General features: G+C 38.4%; 1 protein-coding gene across 2 annotated transcripts in view; it reads right to left on the bottom strand.

Moving 5' to 3' along the window:
- Positions 1-27,715, bottom strand: part of MAN1A1 (mannosidase alpha class 1A member 1) — a 152,016-nt gene that overhangs the window by 60,506 nt on the left and 63,795 nt on the right. For both annotated transcript variants that reach the window (XM_080389075.1, XM_080389076.1), the window contains exon 5: positions 3,871-3,965. In XM_080389075.1, coding sequence (XP_080245201.1) covers positions 3,871-3,965 — 95 coding nt within the window. The remainder of the gene's footprint in view (positions 1-3,870; positions 3,966-27,715) is intronic.

The following is a 27,715-nucleotide window of genomic DNA, read 5'->3' as shown; positions in this document are numbered from 1 at the left end:
CCAATGTTAAAGTGTAAAAGGCAAAGAATCCTGAGCTGGCATCAGGCACAGCAAACGTTTTACATTTATGTTGAGTAAAACTTACTACCCCTTGTGGTTTGATTTTAATACAAATTAAACAAACTGATTTCAAACTCATCCTTCTTGACTTCTCTTCAGCTTTCCTGCCCTGACCCACTCCACCCATACCTCACAGCTTTTCCTTCTATACAGAACTTTCCATGATCCCTATATCCACAAATGCTTACACTATTTACTTTTGTCACTAAGCCAGTAGAACAGGCACAGTTCCCCCTTAGCCACAACACTTGCAAACAGGCTGGACGTCCAAAAAACCCATTTCCAGTTTCTCATGCTTCCAGAAATAAAAATATTATTTACTCTAGTTGAAAACTTGTTCATTAAGGTAAGGCCTAACTGTTCTTCAAAGTTTCAGATGTACTTAAAGGTTATATGATACATTGATTCTTCATAAAAAGCCAGGCTCCTTAATACTAGCAATATTTTTACATCGTAGCACACATGGGATAATAAATAACCTTAAAACAACTTATTCAACTGGTCAATGCATAGACAGCAAACATTTTATGGGAAAAATATTCTTTCATATAAGAATGCTTCTGGGTTGCTTATTAGAAAGCAGTAATGTGGTCTTACTGGAACAAATAGTGACTAAAAAACCATACAGGTCTGCTTTCAGAAGGGGAAAAATTGACCTAAAGAGGCAATTTCCATCCAAAAGAGAAAAAATACTGTACAGGATCTTACACCCAGAAATTTATTCCCGACTTACCCAACAGCCTAACAATAATCTGGGTTCTTCTGTGAATTTCACAGCTGAGCATCATTGCATACATAGAAGCCCCATACAGCTTCATTTTAATAGTTACAGAGGTAAAAATAAGTACATTAAAAGGATTACTTGATCCTGTGAACATGATACAAGCCGGATATTTGTTAAGATTATTTAACTCGCTACGAGAGTTATAATTTCAGGTTTTTTTTTATTTCTATAAAACTGAGAGGCACATTACAGAAATGCACAAGAAATCCAATTGCTCAGTGATAAATTGCTTGAAGTTTTTAGAAAGGGAAATGAAAATTTTAGCACGAAGAAGCCAGATTGTCATGGCTCACTGAGAAGAAAAGGATCATGAACTAGCAGTATTTTAAGAAGCTGTTATAGTTGGTGTTTTAGAAGTACTGAAGACAAAATAGCTTAACAAAGGATTTGAGTGATGGAGGAAAATAATTAAAAAAATAAAAGCAGCTTTGCCAGCTTGGGCTCCTTAACCCCAAAAGACAACTCAAACCTATTTGTCAAGCCACCACCACTTTATACACATTCTCCCTCTGCAGCCTCTCTTTGTACCAGTGTTTTCAGCCAGAATAGTCAACAAGTGATACACAACACTGGTTACTCAAATAAGCGAGTGAGCCATAAAAGGCACTTCAGCTTTGGCAGTATAAGAAGAATGAAAAACAGATGCTGAAGATGAACTGAAGATACAGAACAGTATCAAGAACATCAAAATATGGAAATGCAACTGAAACATTTAGAAACAAAGAAAAGGAAATCCCGGCACAAACTACCAATCTAACTACTTAAAATGTACTTCAGAGACAAAAGGAAATTTTATAAACAATCACACTTAAGAATTGGCTAATAATTTTAGCTGAAGAATAGTACAGTGAACTTCTTAATATATTTGATTATTAGGGCTCGACAGTGTTCCATGGTCATTAAGTTGTGAGGAAAGAATCAGCATGAAGAAAAACAGTGGAAAAGAGAAAGAGTACAAGAGTTCCGGAGTATGCCTTCAGTGTATCTAAGGACACACTCAGACATATATACGTTTACACACACAGACACACAAGGAGAGAGCAAGTCTGGCTATGATGATACAGGGTGCGCAGAGAAAACAAACTATTTTGTGAAGAACATTTGCATAGTGAAACAAATATCCAGGTCATCTGTTAATCCAAAAATAGTATTGAAAAATAACCAATGACACCCACAATCTATTGTGAGTGTTCTCCAATTTAAAGCATAAATCAAAATAAAATCAAATAAGTACTAATCAGAAATGAGGCATATTATATCTGTAATATATGCAGGCTTCAGTGGCTTAGCATTTCCTAAGCCTGGATGACAGCGTATTTGTTTACACACAGTATTATGAAAGTCATATATTGAAGGTCAAATCTAGACAGATGTGCAAGGATTCAGAATGAATAACCGAGAATCCAGCATTTAATGTAACTTTTTCTGCCATAGCAAAGGGACTTATCTTGGCAGAGATTCTTTTCTACTTTCATGCCAGATAGGAAATGAATCCCTTTTGCATTACCACATTGCAGTGCTTGTGGCTGACACTTGTAGTGCACCGCAGCAGTGTGAGCAGCTACGAACAAAACCATAAAGACCTACCACAGAATTTGACCTATCTGCAAACACCAATGATATATTTAGTAGATAAGCAGGGATTTAGATAAGGGCTACATATAAGACAATTTTTTAGACTAAACACCTTAAACATGTTTACATATACTCTGTAGAAAAAGGTACTGACTTTTGTGTTGCAATTACAAACTATGCCAACATTTTGTACTCAGTTTTTGTAACAGCCTAAAGACAAATAACCAACAAACCTCAAGCTGTTATGCTATTGAACTCGTGCAGAACTCATTAAAGTCTGTTGAGAAGAAATCATTAGCACGCATGTAAGTCAAAGTCCAAGGATCATCACCAGGCAGCTGTTAATCAGCCCCTTCAATGATGAGAAAGTTCAGGAGGCACTCCCTCCCTCCTGCTCCTGCACACAGACCTGCTCTTTGCCTCCCACCTTGCTTCTGTTTGAAAGGAAGGCAGAAGATAAGCCTGTCTGAACTGACATACCAGGGGTTTCTGTAGGACTGGCTCTGAGCAGTTTACTGAGAACCCTGAAGCAAACACAGCAAACCAAGCAAACATGCCAGCGTACATCCCACTACGGGGAAAAAGCATACCCATAAATACAGATCAGGCAGAGAGCAGTGGAAGATGCTGACTGTCAAGGAGGGAATCGTGAAAAAAACCACAAGACAACACCAACACATGCACATGTGAAATTCTTCTTGATTTGCTTTCTTGTGACAGATGGTGCTGGGGTTTATTCACAGTACGAAGAAAGCTGATGTGTCCTTATGAATACACAAACATACTCCACATATGTAACTTTCAATATTCTTCCCCAGGCTGTGCAAGGAAAATGTTTTCTTTACCAGCGCAGTGTCACTGCTAGCGGTCCCGAGATGGACCAGGAGCGGCTGACATCTGTCTGGAGTCAGACACTGGAGGCCAGAGGAACTGCAGAAGAGCGTGCACCTCCTACAGCAAACATACCTTCAAACCACAACTGGCCAAGGCAGAGTTACTCCCTGGGAGATAAGTCACTTGTAGCAGGTATTACTCTTGTTTCTCAATACAAAGGACATGCTGATACTACATTTGAGATCAGGGAAAAACCGGAGTACAAAGTGGCTGGAAACCTTATCCTTTCACAGTAGCACATGACCCTTTGCTTTTACCCTACCTGTAACAACACTAAAAGCAATGAAGGACTTCAGGAAAAGTGATGAGCAACATACTAACTGATAAAAAAGCAGTCAGTTCTGAGAGGAATAAATGTCTTTCTATACGGATTCCTGTGCATATAACATATAGCTACTTAAATTTCCCAATTTAAACTGTAGAACCAAGGATGTTGTGTCAATTTTTACCTAGCTGGAATGGCATAAACTGTGCAGCAATTGTAACGGTTCTGTGGTGAAGATGGTTTCAGCAGGACTTTTTAATATGCTTTAGTTACCAAAAAGCAGTTGTTTTACCTTTTGATATTAAGCAGTGCCCAAGGTATGCCAGTGGGAGTATTGAAAGCAGGCAGCAATTTCTCTCCAAGCTCCACTGCCTTTTTTCGGAAAACCTGGAAGTAAAGAAGAAACAAAGGGTTGGAAAACAGATTGTTGCTCCCACTGAATTAATTTAGATAATACTATTACTGAGCGTACAGTACAAGTCATCTCAGCACGATGAGGCATCCCTGCTTTTTTACAGTCAAAAGAATGAGAGCAGCACAACCTGCTTTCCATTGCACACAGCAACAGCAGAACTCACACAGAAGGATCACACAGTGATGTTGCCAGAAAACCTGCATCTGGCATCACCAGAATCAAACCGAGGCCATCAGTGCGGCACCTCCTCCCAGAGTGGCAGGCACACAGCCACAGAAATGTTGCCTTTGCTCTGCGTGGGGTTTATTTGCAGTGGCTCAGCACGCTGCAGGAACTAGGGCTGGATCACCAGGTACCTGCCGTACTATGAATGTGCTGCACGGGCAATCTGCAGCAAAACCACCTCCCCTTACCTCCACTCCCCTCCTCAAAAAAAATAAAAAATAAAAATCTGCAGTACAGTCTTTATGGACTCAGGTGGCTTATGCCCAGGTGGTACCAATGCCATGATTAATTAAAAAAATGGAATATATCTGTGTAGATAACTGAAGACTTAACTGATCTTCAGTATCTGAAGAGTTTCAGGTTTCATGTTAAAAACAAGAAGTGGGAAGACCCCAAATGTTTAACATATGCCCACAGGAGTGACAAGCAATTTAACACCAGGAACTTTTAACGTCCAAAGTAATAGTTACAAAGCTAGAACAAAGAGGAATTTGCTGTCCTTCAACTGCAAGCTAAGCTCAGGTTACATTAACCTGACTTTTTGAGCACCAAGTGCTCTAGTAAGACAGTTTTTAATTAGAAGCAATATTGTTCCAACTTAAATATAGAAACCTATTTAGTGATTTCAATATGTGGATGTTCAAGGCCTATTTGCTTGGAATTACACTGGGATCCTGCGCAACAATGAAAGGGATTATCCCAGGTGTAGAGGCCAAAATAGCAAAGTCACCTTCATTGTTCTCTTTCTAATAATGCCTCCCTTCAATTCATTTTTCTCCCTCAGACATATTTATGATGAATTTTTATTTATTGAAGTATTAGAAATCAATGTACACCTAATGCACCTTATCATGTAGTACAGTACAGCAAATTTTCAGAGAAGGAAAAACAATGCATATACATTCATAAAGACATTTGCTGGTCAAAAGAAGGTAATGAAGAAATTTATTTTGACACCAATAAAATACAGTTTATAAAATCCCACTTTCTACAAGCCACTTTGAGAAAAGTTTTTTATTATTGAAAAATATATGATCAGGAGAGAATATAGAACTCCAGGATAATCATGTCACCATAAAGAGGCTCCAGGCTACCCCACAGTGTCTTCATATGACACGGATCTCAAGATTTCTGTGACAAGACTCAAAGATTTAGAATTACAGTACAAGACATTTTGAGGGAGGTTAAGTAATTTGAAGCCAAATTATGGCTGGAGTCAGAAAACTTTTTCAAGTGGATGGCATGCGAGTGCTGGGAGAAACTTGAAGCAAGGCAGCACAGAAAACAATTTGCTTGGAAATCCCTTCATAATCCATGTTATTTCTGACTCCTTGGTTTACCAGGTGTGTGGGATTCTGCTGAGAATTAAGTTATGGATTTGTGATCTTCATCCAGCACATAATTCAGTCTCCCCAAGGGTTAAAACCTTGAGGGACACTCAGAAACAGTTGACGCTAAATGTAATTATCTATAGGCAGATTTCCTTGAGAGGAGCAAGCGACAGTAACCCACCAGGAGCACACAAGCTTTCCCCTTGTTACACTACGCAGCCACATTTTTTTACCTTCGGTCTGTTGAACCCAAACCTATGCTTTGCTCTTCCAGCACAAGAGAAGCCCCTCAGCCTTTCACAACATATGCTGCAATCAACTCATCAGCTTACCTTAGCACCTCTGTCCTGAAACACTGGAAGTATTAACAGGAGAGTGGTTACAACGACCCTCCCAAGCAACGGGCACATAAGGACCCTGAATTTCTGTAGAAGCATCTGCTATGCAGTGTAAAACCCTATTTTTTGCCATATGTAAAGCTGGTAGATATTTTATTTTTTGGAATGTGGTTAAAGGTGCCATCTGTACTCTTTCTAGATGTGTATTTAAGGGCAAGAGGAAATCTCCCTTTGAAAAGGCACATACTTATTTAACCACAGCAGTGGCAGCAAGGCTCAGTAACTGCTGTACTTTACAGGCTATATTAATCCTTCATCATTAAAAAGATTACATGCAAGCTCAGAAAGAAGTCTGTTACAATAATTGCTTCTGGACAAAAATATAACATTTTAGTATCTTAATTAAAGATTTGATGTACAGCAATAACGCTTTACTTTCAAATATTTCTACCAAGTCTCACATTTTTTCAATTCTATTGCATTTCTTTTATAAATTAACAACCCAATTTCTTTCAAAATAAAATTACCTACCTCATAGAAATGTCAAAAATAATAGTTATCAAAAAATAAACACATCTGACATGAAGCAGTAAGGAAATACTGTTCCACATACGGATATGCAAGGAAATTGTAATTCACTCCTGATAAGGACAGCGCTCTGAACACCGACATTAAAACATACAGTGAAGCCAGGCATTCTAACTTCTTTCTTGTCCAAAATGCACTCTTCCAATGTGGTAAACAATTTTCCTAGTAGGCAACTAGGAAAAGGAGAACTACAAAATTATTTTTAAACCATCTTACAATTTTGGAACAAGTCTTGAGGTGAAGATGCACTTCTTGTTTACATGAAAATTTCAACAGGTTATTACTAATGCATGTTAGTGATTTTCTTTCCTCTTCCAAAGTTTAAAAAAAAAAAACAAAACACAACAGTAATCTATGGACATTACCCAGTTTTCTCTAGGGCTAATTTAATGTGGCTGAACAACTGACTGCTAAATCACTATTAGGTAGAACAGTATAAACAAGAATGACAAGAATACAATACAGTGAATGAACGCAATAAATAGCAACTTCATGCAGCAAAATTATGCTCTTTCAGCAAGGGTAAAGGGGTGAAGATTACTAAAGGAACCACTTCGTTTTTCAATTTGCAGCTTTAACAGTTAAAAATAATAACAGGAAAAGCGAGTGTTGTAATTATGGCACACTGTCCACAATGTTCACTGCATTTTTCTTTTGCAGAAACTTCTAATACTGGACAAGAAATAATTGTACAAGGTAAGATTTTTTCCCCCCCCCCAGATAATGTAAGTAAATAAACAACAGAAATCTGTACTTAATGTCTCTACCGTTTACATGAAATTCAACTTTTGCCAAGTCCTAATCTCTCCCCACTATCACCCAGTACAGCCATTTTTTGATAAGCAAAAAGTATGACAGCCATTACGGAGATGCACAGAGTAAAGGCAGAAATGAGAGAGCACAGAAATGAGAGACATTATATACAATAAAGGAAAAGGCCTGCAGCAAAACTTCCCGTCCTGGTGGTCACCTTGAGAGGCTTGAGGACTTTTCTTGGCCTCTCCTGATGGATGCTCAGCCAGCAGTAATGCAGGCTTACTTACCTGAACTACTGCAGCTGGATCAGACCTGGCAGAAGCTGTCACAGCCCCACACCCGCACCCACCCTTCACCCCACACTTAGTGCTCTTACCTACAAGTCTAAAAACCACTCCCAAGACGTCCATGACTTGTTCCAGTGCTCTATCATATCTAGACTGCAAGCTTTTTTAAGGAAGAGGGACTGCGGAGTTATTTACATGACGTATCAGCTGCCCTTTCATCAGGTGGTGTGATGAGTAAGTCACACTGTTATCAATCCCTTCTTTTAAATTGAAGATTCAGAGGAAAGTACTATTGATGCCTTTAAAAAAACAACCAAACCACTAGAAACTGCACTGACATTTAACTCTGCTAGATACTATACTACAACAAAGAAAATCATTCCAAGTGAAGCACTGTGATTTAGGAAGAAAATGATAATTGAAACCAATCAGAAATGATCTGTGATGTAACTCCGTGGAGTTAGGTGGGATATTAAACGCTTTCTCAAGCATTTCTCTCTAACCTACTTTTTGCCAGAAGATAGATTTTGGATGTGAGATAATCCTTTTGAAACTCAAAAGTATTATTAACCTTTTTTAAATGTTTACGTAAGGTCTCTTAACAAACTTGTGTGATCTTGATTCTCACCGTGTGAAGGTCCTGTGTAAGGAGGACTCCCCTATGGAATAAGTACACAGACTCCTTCACACTCTGCAGTTCTACTCAAAATTAGCACTAAAGCAAATTAAATACTTACTATAGTCATACAATAATTATATAGAAGGTAGAATTACTAGCTTCTATTGAGATCTCGGTTTATATTAGTAGGCTGTAAATTGTTAATTAAAATAAACTCAATGCTCAGTAAAGCAGCACCTTTGTCATCCTTCAAGTTACCAATCTCAAGTGCCTTACAAAGTCAGTCCAAACCATCACTATTATTCCAGCAAGTCTTTGAACAACATTTGAGTAAGCAGTAATACGTAAACAAGAAATCCACCTCGCTGCTGCGTATACTTGGCTTTCCTGTTACTGTCTGTTCATTCCACAGTTAACACACATATACCAAGCCAGAGAGCAAAATGTTACTTTCTTACTCCATTAGATGCTCTCAATTATTTTTGAAGTACATATAAATACTTCTGGTCTTCATAGGAGAGAACAAACTAACCCAGGAACTCCCCTGCCACACCACCTCTGCACAAGCTGCTAGGAGGTATGCTTTTGCACAACACTCTACCTGTGCACATCGTGATTCCCCATGCCAAAAGTTATCCATTCCCTCAGGAACTATAATCTGCATGTTTCATTCTAGTAGGACTGCCAGCATTATTACTGAAAAAGGGAAGGAACGTAACCACATTTACATATACAGAACTTCCATCAGCAGCTTTCCTAATAAAAGTTTCCTTATTTGTCTCAAATGTGACCTTAATTCAGTGAGGCACTCTGCTTAGAAAAGCAGTTTGGGTATGGTTTTTTTTTTTGGTTCTGCTTACTTTGTGCCACTGATGCAAATGCAGAGGTTTTGAACAGAGGAAAAAAAATGGATGAAAAAGAATTTGTGAATTTAATGAACCAAGTTTTCCAAATACCCACTTAATTTAAAGCAGTTACTTTTGTTCTCTACACAACCTTGTGGCATGCAGGTACCAAGTGTGGTTTCTGATTTTATTTTCTTTTTAAATGGCTTTAAAGAACAAGTCTTTTTCTTTTAAAAGAGATTGTTAAAAGAGGTGATACATCCAAAACTCTGTTTTACAAGACCCAATCCCACAATCTATCAGATTTTGCAGACTCTTGTGCCCATTATCAAATCTTATTAGGAACAACAGCGTTCCCACAGGGAAATGAGGATCTGCCTGCAAAGATGCAATGACAGGGAAAAGACCAGAGCTGTCATCTGGTGAGCAGTGGCTTTCATTATAGTGCAAGAATGTTATCTCCTCTGGATAAACAAAAATGTTTCCTCTGGCTGCAATGACAAACCCCTTTGAAAATGTTAGATTATCCTATCATACATTTAATTGCTGTTCCTAACCAGGAAGAAAATACAGGAAACAAAGAAATATATTAGAATTCTGTATGAGGCATATCTAATTTAAAAAGAGCATAACATGGTACAATATCATAAATTAAAGAACGGTCAGAACTCTGCCTGAAAAGGTCCTCCATACAAGGGAAACCAGGAGTTAGATTTTAATACCAAAGGAAACAATCCTATTTATTTTTTTTTCAATTGACAAAGACATTTTCTCCACATTTCTAATTCTGTCAAATTAAGCATTTTTCATCTTTGTATTATGTTTACAAATAGAAACTGACAAACCACTAAGTAAGATTTATTGCTTTCTTTTCTGTACCTGACTGCCTTTCCCAGCAGGGTAAGGAACGGGTATTTCAGTGCAAAAGCAGGAAACCAGAGCAGAAAAATTAACAGGGACAGGCCACTTTGCTGCTCTTCAGAACACTGAATAGAAATCCTTTCAGTGTAACAAATGCTGATAGGTTTAAAGTGATCTGCTAACAGAAGAGAACTCTCTTAGAAGAATGTGTTCCAATACCTTCTTTCCTGAAAGACAATCCAGAATTTTTGCTACATCTGCATTTGGTTTATTTTTACAATGAAAGATTAGAAATGCTACAAAAAATGGTGGTGCTCCATGTGACATACCAGAATACTCGAAATAGCTTAAGCTGAATTCTTCCACTATCTTCAATACCAAGTGCTGCCACACTTAAGTGGCCTATTATTTGAAACCATTTCTTGTAATATATTTCCAGTGTTTATGACACCTGGATAAGTTACCCAGCTGCTGGCATTAATTCAGAAGCAATTACTGCTTTTACAATTACTGTCACCTTGACACTAGCAGGTGGTTTTGAGTTTAATTTCATTCAGTCCTCAATTACTTCTGGCTGAGCCCAGTCAGTTATGAATTATCTGCGCTACAAGGTGAGGAGACAGTTAACATTTCTAGAAACAAGCACTGTAATGAGTCATATCAGTGTGGTAACTAGTACCAATGGAAGGCACCCAATGGACTTCATCTAGGATCTTCACAGCTGTAGTAGTGTTTATTGTACACCCAGAGCCTGAAGTGCCGAGAACTTGTTTTGAGCATTTTTCCCCAGGAAACAGACTGGGTCCAAGACCAACTTGCCAGCTCTGGGCCAGCCCTGGTTCTGCCGGACCTGAGCAGAGCACACGTGAAATGCCACGTCAGTGCATGAGCCTACCTCCAGCCCAGGGCTGCACCCAGCCTCATGTCATCCTACCAGGATACAGAACAGGACAGTGCCTTAAAAACAAGCAGCTCAGCTTGAGGCTACGCCTACGGTGGTCAAAGACAAGCCAGAGCCAATCAGCATGACTGCATACACCGACACCAGAGCCAGCATCATGCTCTTCAGCACTGAGTTTTGGGAAGGCTTTCTGGTCTACAAGCGTAGCATCAGACCCAAAGCACCTTTGCCCATCTGTACTACTTTGCTCAGAGCTAATAAGCTCCTCTCAGTCCCCACGACTGGAGGGTCACTGATGGCTGAGTGGAGCAGGCCTGGTTCACCTGGGGTTGCACCAACCTGGAGCTCTGAAGCTTGGCTGGATGTGGCAAGTTTCCCTACAGAGGCAAAGGGGCACCTCTGCACTGAACACCCTACAGCATCCCACACCGCCTGTGCTGCCCGAGCCAAACCCACTGACACTGTCCAGTCAGCCTGGACAGTGAAAACCTGACCATGAGCTGGAAATTTCAAGTGGCACCAATTCTGTAAAAGCACCATGAGGGAAACAAAGCATATTTTTGCTCCTTTACAAAGCATGGTTTGTCACACCTTCACATGAGGATATTCGCCAGACAGAGCAGAATTTTATTGATAATTTAAACAAGTCCCTCCCTCCCTGGAGATTAGCAAAATGCAACTGGTTGGGTTTCTAATCCCATCGGGATGCCGGCAGAGGCAGCACAAGTTAAACTGTTACACAGAACAGTGCAGGGGTATCTTGGGGTTAGATGTCAGAATCCCAGGATAAGGACTAAACCAGAAAAAAACTTAGTTTGGGAAATAATCTCAGATGCTCCCCTCTCATAAAAGTTCTCAAAGAAGCACTGGTTTTCATGTAAATCTCTCCCTCACACATATAAACAACATCGCAGCTGTATGAAGCAGGAGGAATGTCTCATTTTAAAATAATGACAGTCTGCAGCCGTTCCCACAATCTTGCTCAGCGTCTACTGTCATACAGTGCTGGGCTGGAACATGTTAAAATACAAATGGTTTTCAGTGGAGAGAGCCTGGAAAATATAGATCCTGTAGCAAAAGGGGACTTTCCATCCCCATCTAAGGCTGAAACCACCACAGGGTTGTATTTATACTGAGATCTTCAGCACAGCAATCCAAAGCTTTGACACATCTGTGAGAGCAGCAGGCATCAGAGCGCTCAAACCTTGCAAAAGCTTTTGGCACCCAAGATGACACGGCAATTCAGGGAGGTGCTTTTGACAACTGTGATTGTAGAAGTATGCAAATAACTTTACTGGAGAGATTCAGGCAACTTGTGGTATCTATGAGCAACAACTCACTCTCACCTGCAGACTGCTAGAGCAGTATTTGTCTTTTTCACAACCTGAGGAAATAACAAACATGGGTAAGCTTTTAGATTTCTACTGGTCTTTCCAGAATACTCCAGTATGCTGGTCACCAGCTCATAGAAGCAAATCCACTTTAAAAGAAAAATAAAAATTAAAACCATCTTCTTGTATTCAATCAGCCTTTTTTGTTATGGCTTCACTGACAGCAAGAAAATTAATTTTCTTTTCTAGCTGATTATTGTACCAGAGGAGTCACATAGTACCATGAAGACTCACCCTCTGTAGAAAAGACTGTAGAGAACTTAATCAAATGGAAGTAACTGGATTAGCGAGAGATTTCCAGATTTAATCCAAATGTATGTAGCAACAAGCAATCCCGCCCCCCCCACCCCCAGTTAGTGGCTAACACATGTAATTACTTCAGTTGTTTTTTTAACTGAAGAATTTCTAAGTAGATATATTGTGTTTGAAAATCTTATTTCAGGAAGGCCAGTAATAAATGGTACAAACCAGCAGAAAGAAGGCAATGCATAAAACAAAGAAATATTAATATACAGTAACTTATACACAACTGACTTGCACTTTAAAATTGGAATGAAGGAAGGAATTGCTAAACAACTGCAGAATTAAAACTCATGAAGGAAGAGTTTGTTCCAGTTATATTTAGTTATTTCCTTTTGTGCTACTCATGTGTGTTTAAGATTGCTTACACAGACATAAACTCCAGGAACTATTTAACAGGAAGAAAACTTTCAGACCACAAGAGAAAAAGTAACTGTTAATTTATCTACTAATGTCAAGAAAGCATTAATTTTTTTTAAAGCTTATGTATACTTGCACAATTAAAAGCTTAGCTACAACCCATTAGTACTTGGAAAGCTCGTGAACTGACTGTTTAATAATATCTCTGTTGTGATAATTCAAGAAAAGGTGGTGATGAATGTAGTAAACAAACTTTAATGATTGCCTGTAATAAAAGGAATTTGTTAGGTATAAACGCCTTTGAGAATTCCTTACCCCAAGCTCAGGGCAGCCTTAATTTTTCAAGAGGCGTGATACACAGCATGCACAATGAGGAATGCGTTGGATTTGCTGCATATGTGCAGATCAACTGCACACTGGCAGCTGGCTCCTGAGGCCCAAACCACAGGTAACAAGACTCACGCCTACAAAAGGTGCGCTTAAATCTTAAGATTCTGAAATCCCACAACTCCCAAATAAATAAATTATGAAACAGCTCAGTGTCAGTAAATCAGTGTCAAAGATTTGGGATGCTACTCTTACATCCTGTCAGCAACAGAAAGCCTGGAATCCCAGGTCTCCAGTCAAATAAAGCATGTGTTTCTAGCAAGGGCAGATGGTAAGCTAGCAGGCATTAAAACTGTCAGCAGCACATGACAGAGGACTGAGCCCACACCTAAGCACTGGTGGAAGTTCTAAATCTCTGTTTTTACCAAATACCCACATAACTGTAACAGGATATTAACCCACTATATACGTATTAACATTATAGTCTGTCCTGCTTTGAACAGGCAGCACTGTAAGGGGCACTATACAACTGCACAACTGAAGAATGAACAGACACTACCACTAAAAAACTCCTTACCGAGACTCTTCCATCCCCAACAAAACAAACCCTCCTCAAACCTGCAGAAGTCCAATATTCAAATGCTTGGATGCTGGTGACAGACACTGTCAGCCCTAGAAGCAGCTTGCAGACTAACACCAGGCAAGGATGTCGAGAGCACAAAATATGTCATGTATTTAGCACTCAGGTCTTCTACAGTTATGGAAGATAATAAATGTATTTGAAAATATATTGGATGTAAGTAAAGACGAAAGGAATTAAAAATGTGGCGTATACAACGAAAACTCATTATATTGTGAAGCGATACAGAAAACATCTGGATGTCATCTTAGAGGTTTTGTGTTTTTCCTGATTAAGGAAACAGCTGCCTTAGTAAAATTACTCATATCCACCAGTAATGAAGAGTATCTTTTAGCACAATTCCTCTGTTAAGCCACAAGCATCTGCTTCCTAATTTTCTTTTTATTTAATCTTGTGTACCCAGCCCAACTGCTGTAACAACAAATTTAAATAGCTGCCTCATTTATGTCTTGCAAGCTATCATATCTAAACAAAGAACAGCACTTTGCATATGAAACTCTCCTTTCAAGCAGGTGACCGTTGAGAGGTGATTTGCAACACTATCTGTGTGAAAGCAGGGGGTGGGGTGGAGGAGCCTAATAAACTTCGCATGGTGAATCAATAATTACATCCTTAATGTAGCATAAAGTGCTAAGAGAAGATTCATTCCTGGCCTTGTAAATTCAACTCTATCTTTTAATTCTAATACCATTAAGTGACTTAGAGTGAAGCCGTCACTCTAAAGCATGCTCCTAGACCATGGTGGCAAGCACAGAAAAGGCTAAAATCACTCTGCATATGTAAAGGATATTCTATTTATATATTTATATATATATATATTTAATATATATAATTACTGACATTAATAGCAAATGGAGAGCTGTTTGTTTCATCCAGTGTTACATGATACTTGCAAATTTTCTCCTGGTCTTAATGGAAATAATTTTAAATGATACTTAACAAATATATAATAATGTGAACAGGATACCAAGTATGCCTACATTCATTATTCTTCTGCTCCATTTTTTCCTAACTTCATTTATTCACTTTAATATCTTATTCCAACATTATCCAACAGAATAATAACTTAATGAAATGACTCTCAACAGTTAGAATCAAAAGGATCCTTGGACAAAAGGGCCCAAGGCCTAGGATCTCCCGTATTCTGCCATCTTCCTTGAACCGCCCACTAGCAAATGGGCACCTGGTCAGCTTGCCAAGCCAACGGAAAAAAAACACCTACTCTGTCTTTTTGCCCAGGTCCCACTCAAAAGGGTCACCTTCCTGAATCATCACAGTCTCCATCTGACACTATCACAAGTATCTTAAGTCAGGTATTTATATCACTCAGACGCTAGTCCTCAAATGGTTAAAATTTATACTGACAATATCCTCAAACTAAGTAGCACAGAACAGCTCTTCTTCAGCCAGCCTGGGGTTTGTTCCTTCTGGAGAGAGTTACTCCTACTGCTGCTGAGCAATTGTCACGGGTCTGCAGTGGTAGTGCCGTGGCCCTAAGAAAGGAACGTTTTCCTTTTCACTGCTGTTTCCATGCAAAGTGCTCCAGATAGCCGAGGGGCTGTGTTTTCATGAAACTGTGAATGAAAGTTCACAGTATCACAGAATGGTTGAGGTTGGAAGGGACCTGTGGAGACACCTCTGAAGGTCTAACCCCCCTGCTCAACAGGACCACCTAGAGCCAACTGCCCAAGACCATGTCCAGACAGCTTTTGAATATCTCCAAGGATGAAGACTCAACAATCTTTCTGGGCAACCTGTGCAGCGCTTGGTCACCTTCATAATAAAAACGTGTTTCCTGATGTTCAGAGGGAATCTCTGCTGAAAGGTATATATAATTGTTATACACATATTATGACACAGTATTAGGGCATGTACAGGGCAGTGTCACAGTATATTTCTAAGTGACTTTTGTCCAAGGTATAGCTTCAGTAGACACTGAACAAACTATTTATCAACGAGAATCTCCTCTTGTAAGGTTTGCTTTGGAAAGAAGGAAACAGTAAACTAATAATAGTAACAGCCAATAACTAATGAACTACATGCAACACAGGTGACAAAAGGACTAGGACAAGGAACAAAGCAGGATGAGAATCCAAACTGACAAGTTTGAATGCCGAAGTTTTAAGAACAAGTCATGAGGTTGGGCTTTACACAGTCTTCATTAAACACAAAAAGCTTAAGGAGCCTCATTTGCATTAAATTTTACTCTAATGTCCTTTACCAGAGAGCTTCTGTTCATCTTCACACATGGGCAATTCCACCGACCATTAATTTGATATGTTCATGGATACAGGAAGAATAAATTTTAAACTACTCTTTTACCGTGTTTTTCCTACTCTTTAAACATATATCAAATATAATGAGTATCCACTGAAAATTAATGTTGTATATTAAGGCTGTCCCACGTTTAAACAGTGAAGCATTTCTTTTAATCCTTATACCAAGACTGAAGCTGACACAGGAATTTCCAGGTTTTGTGATCTCAAATACCAGATACATCATAAATTTCATAAAAAGTAAAATGATCACAAGTACAAAGACAATACCAACCACCACTCTGTAAGATTTACAGCGTGGATCACTTAGGATCAAGCCATTTGATCATAGAACTCATCGATCTTTACCACCCGCAGCTACAGATTACTTCTGTTTCCTTTTATATATATGGAAAAGGAACCAAGAGTTTTATCTGTTCCAGCCCTATGTTTCAGTGGTTTATCAGATTACATGTTGATTAACTGTCACAACCACTAACATCGTAGAAACTACTTTCATTTGTTTTGGTAAATTCCATTAAAAACACTGGGATCCAGAAGGTGCCGTTTGGGTAAATTCAGCTTGGATGTGCGAACAGCTTAGCTTGACTCCATGACAGGTGAGTTTTGTAACACTAAAAGTTGCGCTAATGATCCATGCCTAAGAAGTTATTTTTCAGGGGAGAGGAACATGTTAAAAATTAACATACTCTGCAGGTTCCTTCCTCCAAAGGACTTCTGACACACCATCTAGCTGGCTTTTTATGTAAGTAACATAACAAGAAAAAACTTCTTTTGTATAGCAGGAAGGGAAGGGAAGATGATGGTTACTTAACTCAGTGCTTGCTTTCTTATTGTTGAGATTTCTCTGAAAGACAATAGTCACTGAATTGTCTGATGAGTAACAGGCACATCCAAAGGAAGCCTAAACATTTGTGTATTTCCCTTAAATTAAATATAAGAAATGTCAACTCTCCAGTGTTTGTTTGGTTTTTTTTTGTTTGGTTTTTTTTTTTTTAATGTAAGCCCAATAGGAGGCTTCAGGAGAGAACTATGATTTTAAAAGCTGCTTTTATGTTGTAAGTTAAATCATCAGGCAGACTAATTCAATTCCTTTCTGTTTACTGTAAGACTATTTCTCTTACTGGACAAGCCATAAAACTAAAGTGACTAAAACGCAAGGTGGCAAGCAGACATTTCCAATTCTTAAGTCAGAAATAAGCGCTCTGACTGAAAAGCAGTGCTGCCAGCAAGTCATAAATTTATGAGCAACTCAGCTGCTTCTCTGAATTCCCTGCAGTTAAAACTTTTTTACACTTACACCTCAAAATCATTCCTGCAATTAAACAGCCGTAACTTGTTCTCTCAAAAGATTAACGTTATTTTTTAATGCAGTATATATTTGAAGGAAATAACGGTTAGAAGTATTCACAAATATTTCAAGTACACGTACTAACATAGGTATCATTAGATTACTTTCCATCCCCCCACCTGAAGGAAGATGAAAGAAAAAAAAAAAAAGACATGACACTTATGTAAACTCTCTCTGTTTTTACCCAGACTCATGACATGACTTTAGTGTTCTATTTTACTCTTTGACTGAACACTTCACATAGCCATTCCTAGAGACAGTACTTTGCAGGTTTCACTAAATTACTTTTTTTATATTTGATGGCATAGGAATTAAAACAATAGGGTATCTTAACTGAAATTATATGCTGGAAATAGATATATATAAAGAAAAAGAAATCTTGAAAGTATGATTTAGAAAAGGGGCATCTTAGCACCAGCTACACTCATTATTTCTATCACCAACTGTCTGTCAAGAAAAAAATTGGTTGAGTAAGGAGTTTTTTCTATCTCACTAAGTCTTTACTTTTGGCCTTGGGTCAGTTAATAACCATATTAATTTAACACACAACCTTCAAGCAAATCAGAAAGGCTGATGGCTTTAACATTGGGAGTAAGTCTGCCCAGACAGGCTGAGTACCATCGCCATAGCCTCCTGCAGCAGTGTGGCAATGTTTGCCCAGAGCATCTCAGCAGTTATTGATCTTGCCTGGAATCAGGCAGATTATTTGTTCTTCCCTCTAGAATATAAAAGGAAACAAAAGCAACTCTGGAGAGAAAAAACTGAGTGCAGACTGAATGATGTTTGTAAGAGATACCCTACAAGCAGCAAATGATGATGAGAAGGTTTGAGTTACTCACTGGTTTTGCATGACAAAAGGAAAAAGACTGAAATTGACTTTATATGATGAATAGTGTTTTTAAGAACAAGTTGGGGAAAATAGCATCCTTTAAGAAATGGCATTGTGAGCTGCTGACTTCGTTCTGCAGCTGTTGGTTTGAAGAAAACAAAAGAGTTTACAAAGAAAAATGGAAGAGAATGAAGTTCACAGCATATCCTTTTCACATGATGATCCTGAGGATCTACTGGACTGTAAAATTATCTGGTCATGCTTGCAAAAATTAAGGACAACTTGCCCCCCAGGGGACAACACGACTTTTAAAGCACTAACTGGACTGAACCAGCTTCCAAAAACAACCAGTGTAGTTATTTTGCTTAGCCTGCAAAAGCAGATGACTGCCTAAAGGCTGAAGAAAAGAAACAAACCAGACATATCAAGTGCTTCAGATTAACTAGTTACAGAGCCTTTTCAGTAGTTTAATGTATCTGAATCATAAGAAACAACTGAACTGGCCCTTGACGCCTGAAAGAAGATTGCTTTTTGTTAATTGAAGGTTGACTCTACCCCAGTAACAATGCTGCTGAAGTGATCTTCGCTTTAGAGTTTTGTCAGTTTACATAAGATTGGGGTTTTTTGATGTTAAGCTTTTGCACCTTCATGTAGCTGAACAACAAGATTCTCCTCATACTGTACTGTCTTAATTAGTTACTGTTTGAAGAACTTATCAAGGTCAGGTGAGTTAACGTAAGCAATCAAAGGTGTTGAGTGAAGAATATCAGAGCTGAACACATCAAACATATCCAAACAGTTCTTTGGAATATTTTACCATCTCCCGATCTCTCTTCTACCTGATATTTTTACTAGAAAATTAAACAGTAAGATAGCTGACGAGCTAACACCTATGGGAATACAATGCTTGTTGACGTAAGACTTTGAATGTAAACAAGTGAGTCAAGAAACTGAATCTGCTGTTTAAATACACCTTAAAATATTTTTCCTTGAGGAAAGCAAGGAAGGTTTCTATGAAACACTGGCACTGAATACTACTCTTCTTTTTCACCTTTCAAATCTTATCAGGAGTGATTTTATTTGCCTGCTTCTCAGTCTTTGGCTTAAGAAAAGCTTGCAGTTTGCCCATTTCTGTGCACTTAGCCCTATGCAAAATAAGCCCTTATATTAATTGATTTGAGGAAAACAAAGATTTGTCTTTCAAATACTTCATGACAGCTCCGTTCAGGGGCAATCACCTGCCAAAACCCCAAATTCCCCTTGGCATCTGTTGTGCTGCCAGTGGCACAGGATTTTTCATGTGAACATCTTTTCTAAATTCCTTCTCAATCATGTGCACACAGGGTGCAAATACAGCCTGCGTATGGCAGAGACAAGCTTTTGGTATGGGAGAGCCAAGAACTGCACTCATTTAGAACCACAACATTCATCAACATTTATTCAACTGTTGCATTTTTACAAACAAATGGCAAATCCAAATTGCATGTGGATTCCTCCCATTTCTGAAAGACCTGGGAAAAAGCTCCCTCATTATCTTTCCTTTGAAATCTTACAGATTTACGGTGTTTGAAATACACAAACAATAGATCTTGAAAAAAAAAAAAAAAAAACAACAAAAAAAACCCCAACAAAACCCAACACAGGCCAATTAGTACTCTCCATAAATTGATTGCAAGAGTTCTCCCTAATTTAAAGCCAGTGAACCTTGTTTGTATCTGTTTCAGGTTTGATCTGCTAAGCAAGATGTATTGCTAGATCCAAAGGAGACCAAAAGAATATCTGTTTCTTCTGCAGCAAAGATGCCATTATCTGTACCTATTGCTGGAGGCACGAAGGGCACACAAGAATAGCAATCATGTCTGCTTCTGATTTCAGGCATTCAATTTTCTCAATGATTTTCAGTTAGCTTGAAGCAGCAGGGCTTGCATGTGGCACAAAGTGGTGTTTTGTAACAAACCTCTAATCTGATCCTTCAAACAGCAAATTGGATAAGGAACTTTCCCAATTTCACCAAAGATTACTAGTCACTTGACTTGTATTTAAAATACTTAGAATTAATTAATGCTTACATATTCTTTAATAGAAGTAATACAGTTTTTGCAAAAGGATACAAAAGTATTCTTTGCTAAAGTCATATTTGGGAATCTGATAGAATGCCTTAGTAGTTTCCAACAGAATGAAAAACACAGGAATCTTCTACTGGATGGTTTATGATTTTATCTTTTTTAAGCTAATAAGGAGAGGACATTATGATCTACTTAACTCCCAACTTCATGAAAAATAATGTCTGGATCAGACTCAGTCTATGGAAACAAAGCACAAAATGGAATCTTATATAAACTGGCTATACATTGTGAAATATTTAAATGAAATAATAAAGAGTTACTCCATGCCCAGAGTAAAATGCAAATACATAGTATTTAATCTGTACTTTTTTTTTTTTTCGGGGGGGAGGGGGGGGGGCGGGGGGTGACGGGACAAAAAAAAAAAATCACTATGATGATTCAATAACATTTATTACCTATTACCTAATTGCACTTTCCCAATACATCCACAGATAATATACTTTCCCAAATATTTTATATAGCCTAGAATTAAAGGAGGGTAAACTAATGCTGATATATTCCCACTGTCAGCACCGACTGAGATATTTTTATGTTGCTTTCATCTGCAGAAATAAGTCAAATTCTCAGCTGTAAAATTATATATAAGGATTATTCTTTAGATAGTATATTTGCAACAATCTCAACACTGCTTGCAAATGGCTACACAGAACCTTGTATTTAACCATATGTTGCACATTTTCTATTAAATTTGCAGAACAGGTCAATCCCCCCAACTCTTTGGACAATATGTTTTTACCTTCCTTTTACTCTTTATTATTGCAATCGCATTTGATGCTGCAATATGACAGAACTGAATACTGAGACAAACATCTTGTAAACTTCTTGCAGATGCCTGGTGACTCTGGACAGACTGTTAATAACATATAATTTTTTCTGTATAGTATATTAACCCACATGCAAAGAATTCTTCTTTTGGGTCTATCTAGAGCTGCTGCTCAAAAGGAAAGCAACCACGCTAGTATTTTCTGGTAGATATGCCCTCTCCAACTCTTCTGTAGAACCACAATCAAATTAAATGGCAGGAGCTGGTTGAAAGCCAAATCCTCAGAACAAACAAGCCAGCTCCCTCTCAGCTGCTTGAATTCTACTTAATAATATAGCTCATGAGCTCATGTCAAACACCAGCTGTTACAAACACAATCAGATATTACTTAGCTCTCATTACCATCCATTCTCCTTTCTAACTTTACCAGCTTCAGCATCAGACTACAGTAGTCTGGAGGTGAGCAGGGATTTTTGTTAAAATTAATGTAATGAGCAATAAAGCTCTTCAGTTTAGTTATTTCTGAAGCCAACACATGTATGCAAAAACACGTCAAATAGGTTTTCCATAGGACAAACCAACTTTTCTTGCTGTTTTGAATAAAACACCCCAAACAAACCAACTCCTTTCAGTTATGCAAAAGGGAAACCACTACAAGTGAAGAATGTGGTTATGTACATGTTGGAGTTCTAAACTCATGTTTCTCAGACCAAAATCAGGGCTCTGGCCCCTGCTTTCACAGTGGGCTTAGTTATAGCAGCTGCAGCAGGCTGTCACCATAGCTTCTCTGTCCCCCTGCTGTGGATATTCATGTTGCTGACATCTGAAAGAGAAACATACCCACTGCTGAACTCCAGCAGACAGTAACTCATGAATTAATGTAAATTGCCACTATTTTCACTTTGCAGGTTAGTAGACTAGCCTGAGGGTCTTTATTATGAGACACAAAAATTGTTGGTGATGGCAGTTGATTGCATGCTCGGTGTACAGGCGGCAGAAGTTCCACAAGGCTTCATGTACTTAGAGCTGAGTAAGAGTTCCCGGTCACGGTATGTATATGTGGTATCAGTAACTCCAAAGCAGAAAAGGAAAACAAAGATGCAAAATTTGAATTAAGTGCAAGACTGGAAATCAGCATCTCTCTTACCATTCTTTGAAGTTTCCTCAGAATTATGTGTGGGGCTAGCTTGAGAGGCAGAGTTGTACAGAGTAGCTGAGCAAGTAGCATCAGGAAAAAGGAGACAGAAGGACTAGGAATTAGGAAGTTTCTGGAGTATAGAGAACCTATTTAAAATATGGGTATCATCAACAGCAACAGTGTAATTGCACTGCAAGAACTTAAAGAGACAGAAATAGAGGACTGAAGGGCAGTCTGCTTGCAACAGCAGAACATTCTACATCAAAGAAAATTTTAGGAGTTAAGGTTATGTCCAGAATGTGAATCCATAGGGATTCTGTGGTACATTTTGACACAGCTAGCACAGAAAAAGAACACCGTTAGATCTATTAAACGTGGTGAAGAGACTGAAATACTAATGGAGATTACAGCCTGCGATTGTGGGAAACAGGAGATTTTAAATCCTTCTCTGCCCCCAAGTAGGCTGTTCAATGCCACATCTGAGTGGATATAAACCATGCTTTTATACACTGTAATGACAGCTTCTTGCAGAAACTCAGTCTATAAAAGAAAAAGTAGTTCTTGACTTAGTTTGACATATTGCTGGCTAACAGGGGCCACATGCTCCAATTCAACATGCTGTTATAAACAAAAGGTTCACTCTAGTAATGTTTAAGTTTGGAAAGAGAATCAAGACCAGCTGAAATGAACTTAGAAAGGAGCAGCCAAATGGGTAAAATGGTTGGAGCTGACTTGGAGGATAAAAGATGAGGTTCAGAGTTACAAGATTCTTAAACCAAAAGGCTCAGATGACTTCTATCTTCTTTTGGTGTAACTGCAAAGAAGGTAATTAAAAGTAAGAGTATATTAAGTCCAATTAAGGAATACAGAAGCTGATGATGCTTGACAAGTAAAATGAAAAACCATTAGGTCAAGCTAAAAGTAATTTTTGAAGAACAATTTTTTTAAAGTTAAAAAAAAAAAGCTAACAAAAAAAGAGAAACATAAGGCCTGCTAGAGAGTCAGGAGGAAAAAATAAAAGATGTCTGTGTAAAAGAGCACAGTTCATGAAATGAAGCCATTGCAGAAAACTTGTATTTGCCCCAGTGTTCAGTCTTGAAGAGCCTAGGCAGATTACCATGCAAGGAGATTTTTAAAAGGACAAGCCTAATGCACTGTCCCAGTATCAAAGCTGGACTAGATGACCTCCTGAGGTCCCTTCTAAGCTAGGTGACTCCAGGACTCTATGGAAATTAACAACAAAAAAAATCATAAATTGATAAAAATGAAACAAATCATCAAGGTTCCAGAGCTCCAAAAGAACTGAAAGATAACACCACTGAAGTACTGATACATCACTTAAAGCGGCAGCAGATGGCTGGTAGGTGGCAAACAGGACCCAAATCTGAAAACAAGGGGGTAGAAAACTACAGGCAATTGCAGTCTTCTAGTTTCTATCAAACAGGGAATTCTACTGCCAGTCTATGAAGATGCTAAAGGAGGAGTTAAGTGGCATTCACACAGAAGTGATCAAGCTGATACAGCATGACTGGATGTTTCAAACAGCATTAGAAATCAAGCTTCCAAGAAATAAAAGGAAAAGTCCTCTTGTTAATTAGCGTCATTAGGTGAAAGGAAGCAGGAGATAAAACATGTGGTCAATTCTCACACCAGTGAGGCAAGATCCCCAAGGCACCTATACTGGAACTTACATTCCTGATTTGCAGAAATGAGCCAATACTTTTGTATAGGTGACAAACTTTGTCTCCCTACTACTCAAGATTGCTAAATGATTAATCGTATTTTTTGTGTTTATGGAATTTAAATATTCTCTGTGAAGGGAGACCTCTACAAGAGAGGGAGAGCCAGATAAAACCAGCTACAGCTAAATTCTGGAGACTGTCTTAGCACTACATGAAGTCAGCAATGTTTTGTGGTTAGCCTGGCAAAGGCAGCTCTAGATCAATAGCATCTGCATCACTATTTCATGTCTGCTGCTCATTAATAAGACAGCACTACCATCACTGATGCATGGCTGTTTTAAGTGGGCAGTTATTAGGTCTGAAGTCAGACAGGAGGCCAAGATCATCAAATGAAGCTGAATAGTGGCACTGTAACTCCTAAAATGCAGATGTAAACTAGTTAGGTGATACATCATCACTTTTTTTACCCCACCTTTTTTACTTCTAATTAACAGTTGGTTAAAGAGTAATAGATGAAACTTAGAAAGCCCAACGTTTATCATCATGAAGAACAGTTTTTTGTGGTTTTTTAATTCCTTTATCATGATCAGGATAAACTCATGATCTTTTAAACAAGATATACTGCCAAAGTAAAAAAAAAAAAAAAAAATCTATCACACTTCTGCTTCATACCATGGAAAGAAATGGCAACATGAACATCATTGCCAACTTTATTTTGTCTTCCTCCAGTGAAAATAACTATTTTTAGTTATTTTAGAATTTAGCTATTTTAGAAAAGAGAAGGTTTTATTATGCAGGAAGAACAGCTGCTGAATGAAAAATATTTTAACTCTGGGGGAAAAAAAATATTACTCATCCCATTCAAAAACTGGAAAAGCTTCAAAGGAATGTGGGAACTTACCAGCTGGATCTGAAACTCACATGCTCCTTATTCACTTCAGAGCATTTTAAATTTACTTTTTTGCTACTCGTACAAACAGCAATTATTTAAAGCTCCTTCTATTTCTGCCTATGCAATGTATTCCCTGACTGTGGAACCAGCCTTCAAGTAAAACAGTCCCCTTATTACACAGCTTTAACAGTACCTATAAGAACCAGATATCAGTAAATTAGAAGAGCTAGCCAGAACAGTATTTAGACTTGTATATCCTCTACAAGCAGTGCCATATGCTTACCATAACTTTCAGCACCAGTATCACAGTTAGCCCCAACAATGAAGATCATAGTGCTCAGAAATAGTGTTTCTCATCTCCATGAATTCCAAGAAAGTTCTTAGCTGCTGTTAGAGGATATAGCGTTGTCCTCCTCTAGAAGTTAACGAATGAGCTCCTTATATGACTACATTTGGGAGTGTATTTCAGGCAAGAGAAAAAAACCAGTTACGTGGGTTTGCAGAACAGGGGATCTTATTGCATGCCATGCTCCTGAGCCTTGGTATACCAGAATCAGACTAGTAAGTACATCAAAGCAGTTGTAAACCAAACCTCTCCCTTACTGGACATCTTATGCCAGTACAAAACCAAAAAAAGGTTGCATACCAAACTGTTTAGGAGAGGAATTGCATGTCTACTAACAACTTTGGGTTTAATTAAAACAAAATGATCAAGAAAGTCTGCAAAAATATCTGCCCTGTTCATATGGGTTAAAATTACCATATTATAGGTTTCTCCAGAGGCTTTCATGCAAACAAGCAAACAAATCAATACTAGTAGTGCTTTAAAGGAGACAAGTGTATTTTAATAATCTCGTACAGCCACTGACTCATGGAAAAATGGAAGGGAAGCATTCACATGCAATATTACTACAAGGGACTTAAAAACAAAACCCAAAGAAACAAAAAAGCAGTCCTTGAAAGGCTACTCATCTTGAAACCAAGTTTTCTGGTATTTGTAGCTGTTATTCAAGTAAAATTTGATAACTGATGGAATTCTAGCAGGGGTTTAAATAGCAACCATAAAATAAATTTTAAAAGTGACTTAAAGTGTACAACATTCTTCTACCACTTTTAGGTATTTCATATTAATCCTAGTAAAGCAGAAATTGTAGAAAGTTTAATAGAACGCATCTCATAGCTCTATTTGCAAGTGAGCACCACACACAGTTACCAAGTGGCAAAGTATCCAATTTGATCATTTTAAGAATTATTCACATTGGTGCCTTTATCTAAATGAACTATTACATGAGCAGGATGTTTTAGGAACTACTCAGTATGATAGGATATTCTTTAATCATGATTAGTTAGACATGCAAATGATTATGGAACATACAATGTGTTGCAGCTTTGGATCATTACCCACGGAAATGTAATTCAGAAGTACAAACAATAATTATTTCCGTCACTCCTTTTACTGAAACACAGCTTGCTTTAATTAGGATATTGATAAGTGAGCACAGCAAACATAAGATTTTTAAATAGTTAATCTGATAAAGAATTAAATGAGCTTTTAACTGAGAAAGCTTAATCCTCCAGTCTGCACACAGGTTGTTCCACCTCCTTAGGAAGGCCCCCTAACATAATGGATTAGTGGATGACTAAAGATATATTTTCTGCAGTGGCAGCCAGCCTCTGGGGCCCTCAGTCCTTTCCACACCTGCCAGCAGCACCAGCAAAGGACAGACTCACACAACACGGGAAACCTCACACTGCTGCACAGCGGCTCTGTCCTCGAAACTGCTACACCCTGCTCTTCCCATAAGGCAGCCCTTGGCTATTGCTTCAGTATCTTGGATTTTGGAGACAAATCAGGAAGTTTCCCCAATCTGATAAAGGCAGAGCGTGCTGAGCTGCACTCTCTAAGCCTCGAGGACAACTATTAGTCTAGGAACATCATTCTGTCTTGGACAGCAGGTGTCTATCAAAGAGTATGAAAACCAGTGGCAAGCTTGGACGGTGTCTTTCCCAGTCTGCAAGAGCTCAGGATGCTCCTTAATCATACACATCAGCTTTGCATTTAGGAGCCCACTATACTTTCATTAATAACTCCATCCATTTTTAGAATGGACATTAGCATCCAGTATCACCAATATCCTACTGCAAAGAGTTCCAATTAATTATTCATTGTGTGAACCACTTTGTTTTAAATGCTTCCTCATTTCATTTGTAAAAGAGTTTTATTTGAACACCAGTGTTGCTATCAATCTAGTGCAAGAGGTGGTAGTAAAGCTGCCTCTTTAAAGCTGAAGGAATGGCTGAGGAGCAATGACTAGGTGTTATTTAGGAGAAACTATACACACTGATTGAAAGTGAGACTGCACGTTAACAGACACAAGATACAAATCATCAGCACAGATGAAATCAACAACAGATAACAAATGGTTGAAGCATTTACTGGCAGACAACTGCCGCTTGATATAAAGGCTTGCGTGCAGTCCTCTGCCAGCTCACTGTCTGCCAAGAAGCATCCTCTGCTTCTGTCAGAACTGGTTAATTAAAATGCAGCAATAGGTTATACTGGAAAAGTTCGCTCCTGTTTGTAAGACACAGATCTGCAGTGAAAGATACAACTGTTTAATCGCAGAAGGAAGAGCTTTCAGTTCTAGACATCCTTACATACACTTTTCTGGGCACCGAGTTACTGGAGGAGCACAAGGGATTTCCTTCAAGAGTCAGAGGTGAAACAGCAAAATAATATTTAGTAAAGATCTAGAAATGCGCTACCAAGCACCTCTCAGATTTTTTCATTACTTTTAAGTGTGAACTTGAAATGGGTGTAAGTGCAATTTTTTTTCTGCAGAAAATTACAAAACAGTTAAAATATGAAAACCTGTATATTGTAAAACATGAGTGT

Source organism: Falco punctatus (assembly GCF_963210335.1).
Source record: "Falco punctatus genome assembly, chromosome: 5".
NCBI lineage: Eukaryota > Metazoa > Chordata > Aves > Falconiformes > Falconidae > Falco > Falco punctatus.
The sequence above is the reverse complement of the archived record's forward strand: the minus strand, read 5'-3'. Positions and strand labels throughout refer to the sequence as shown.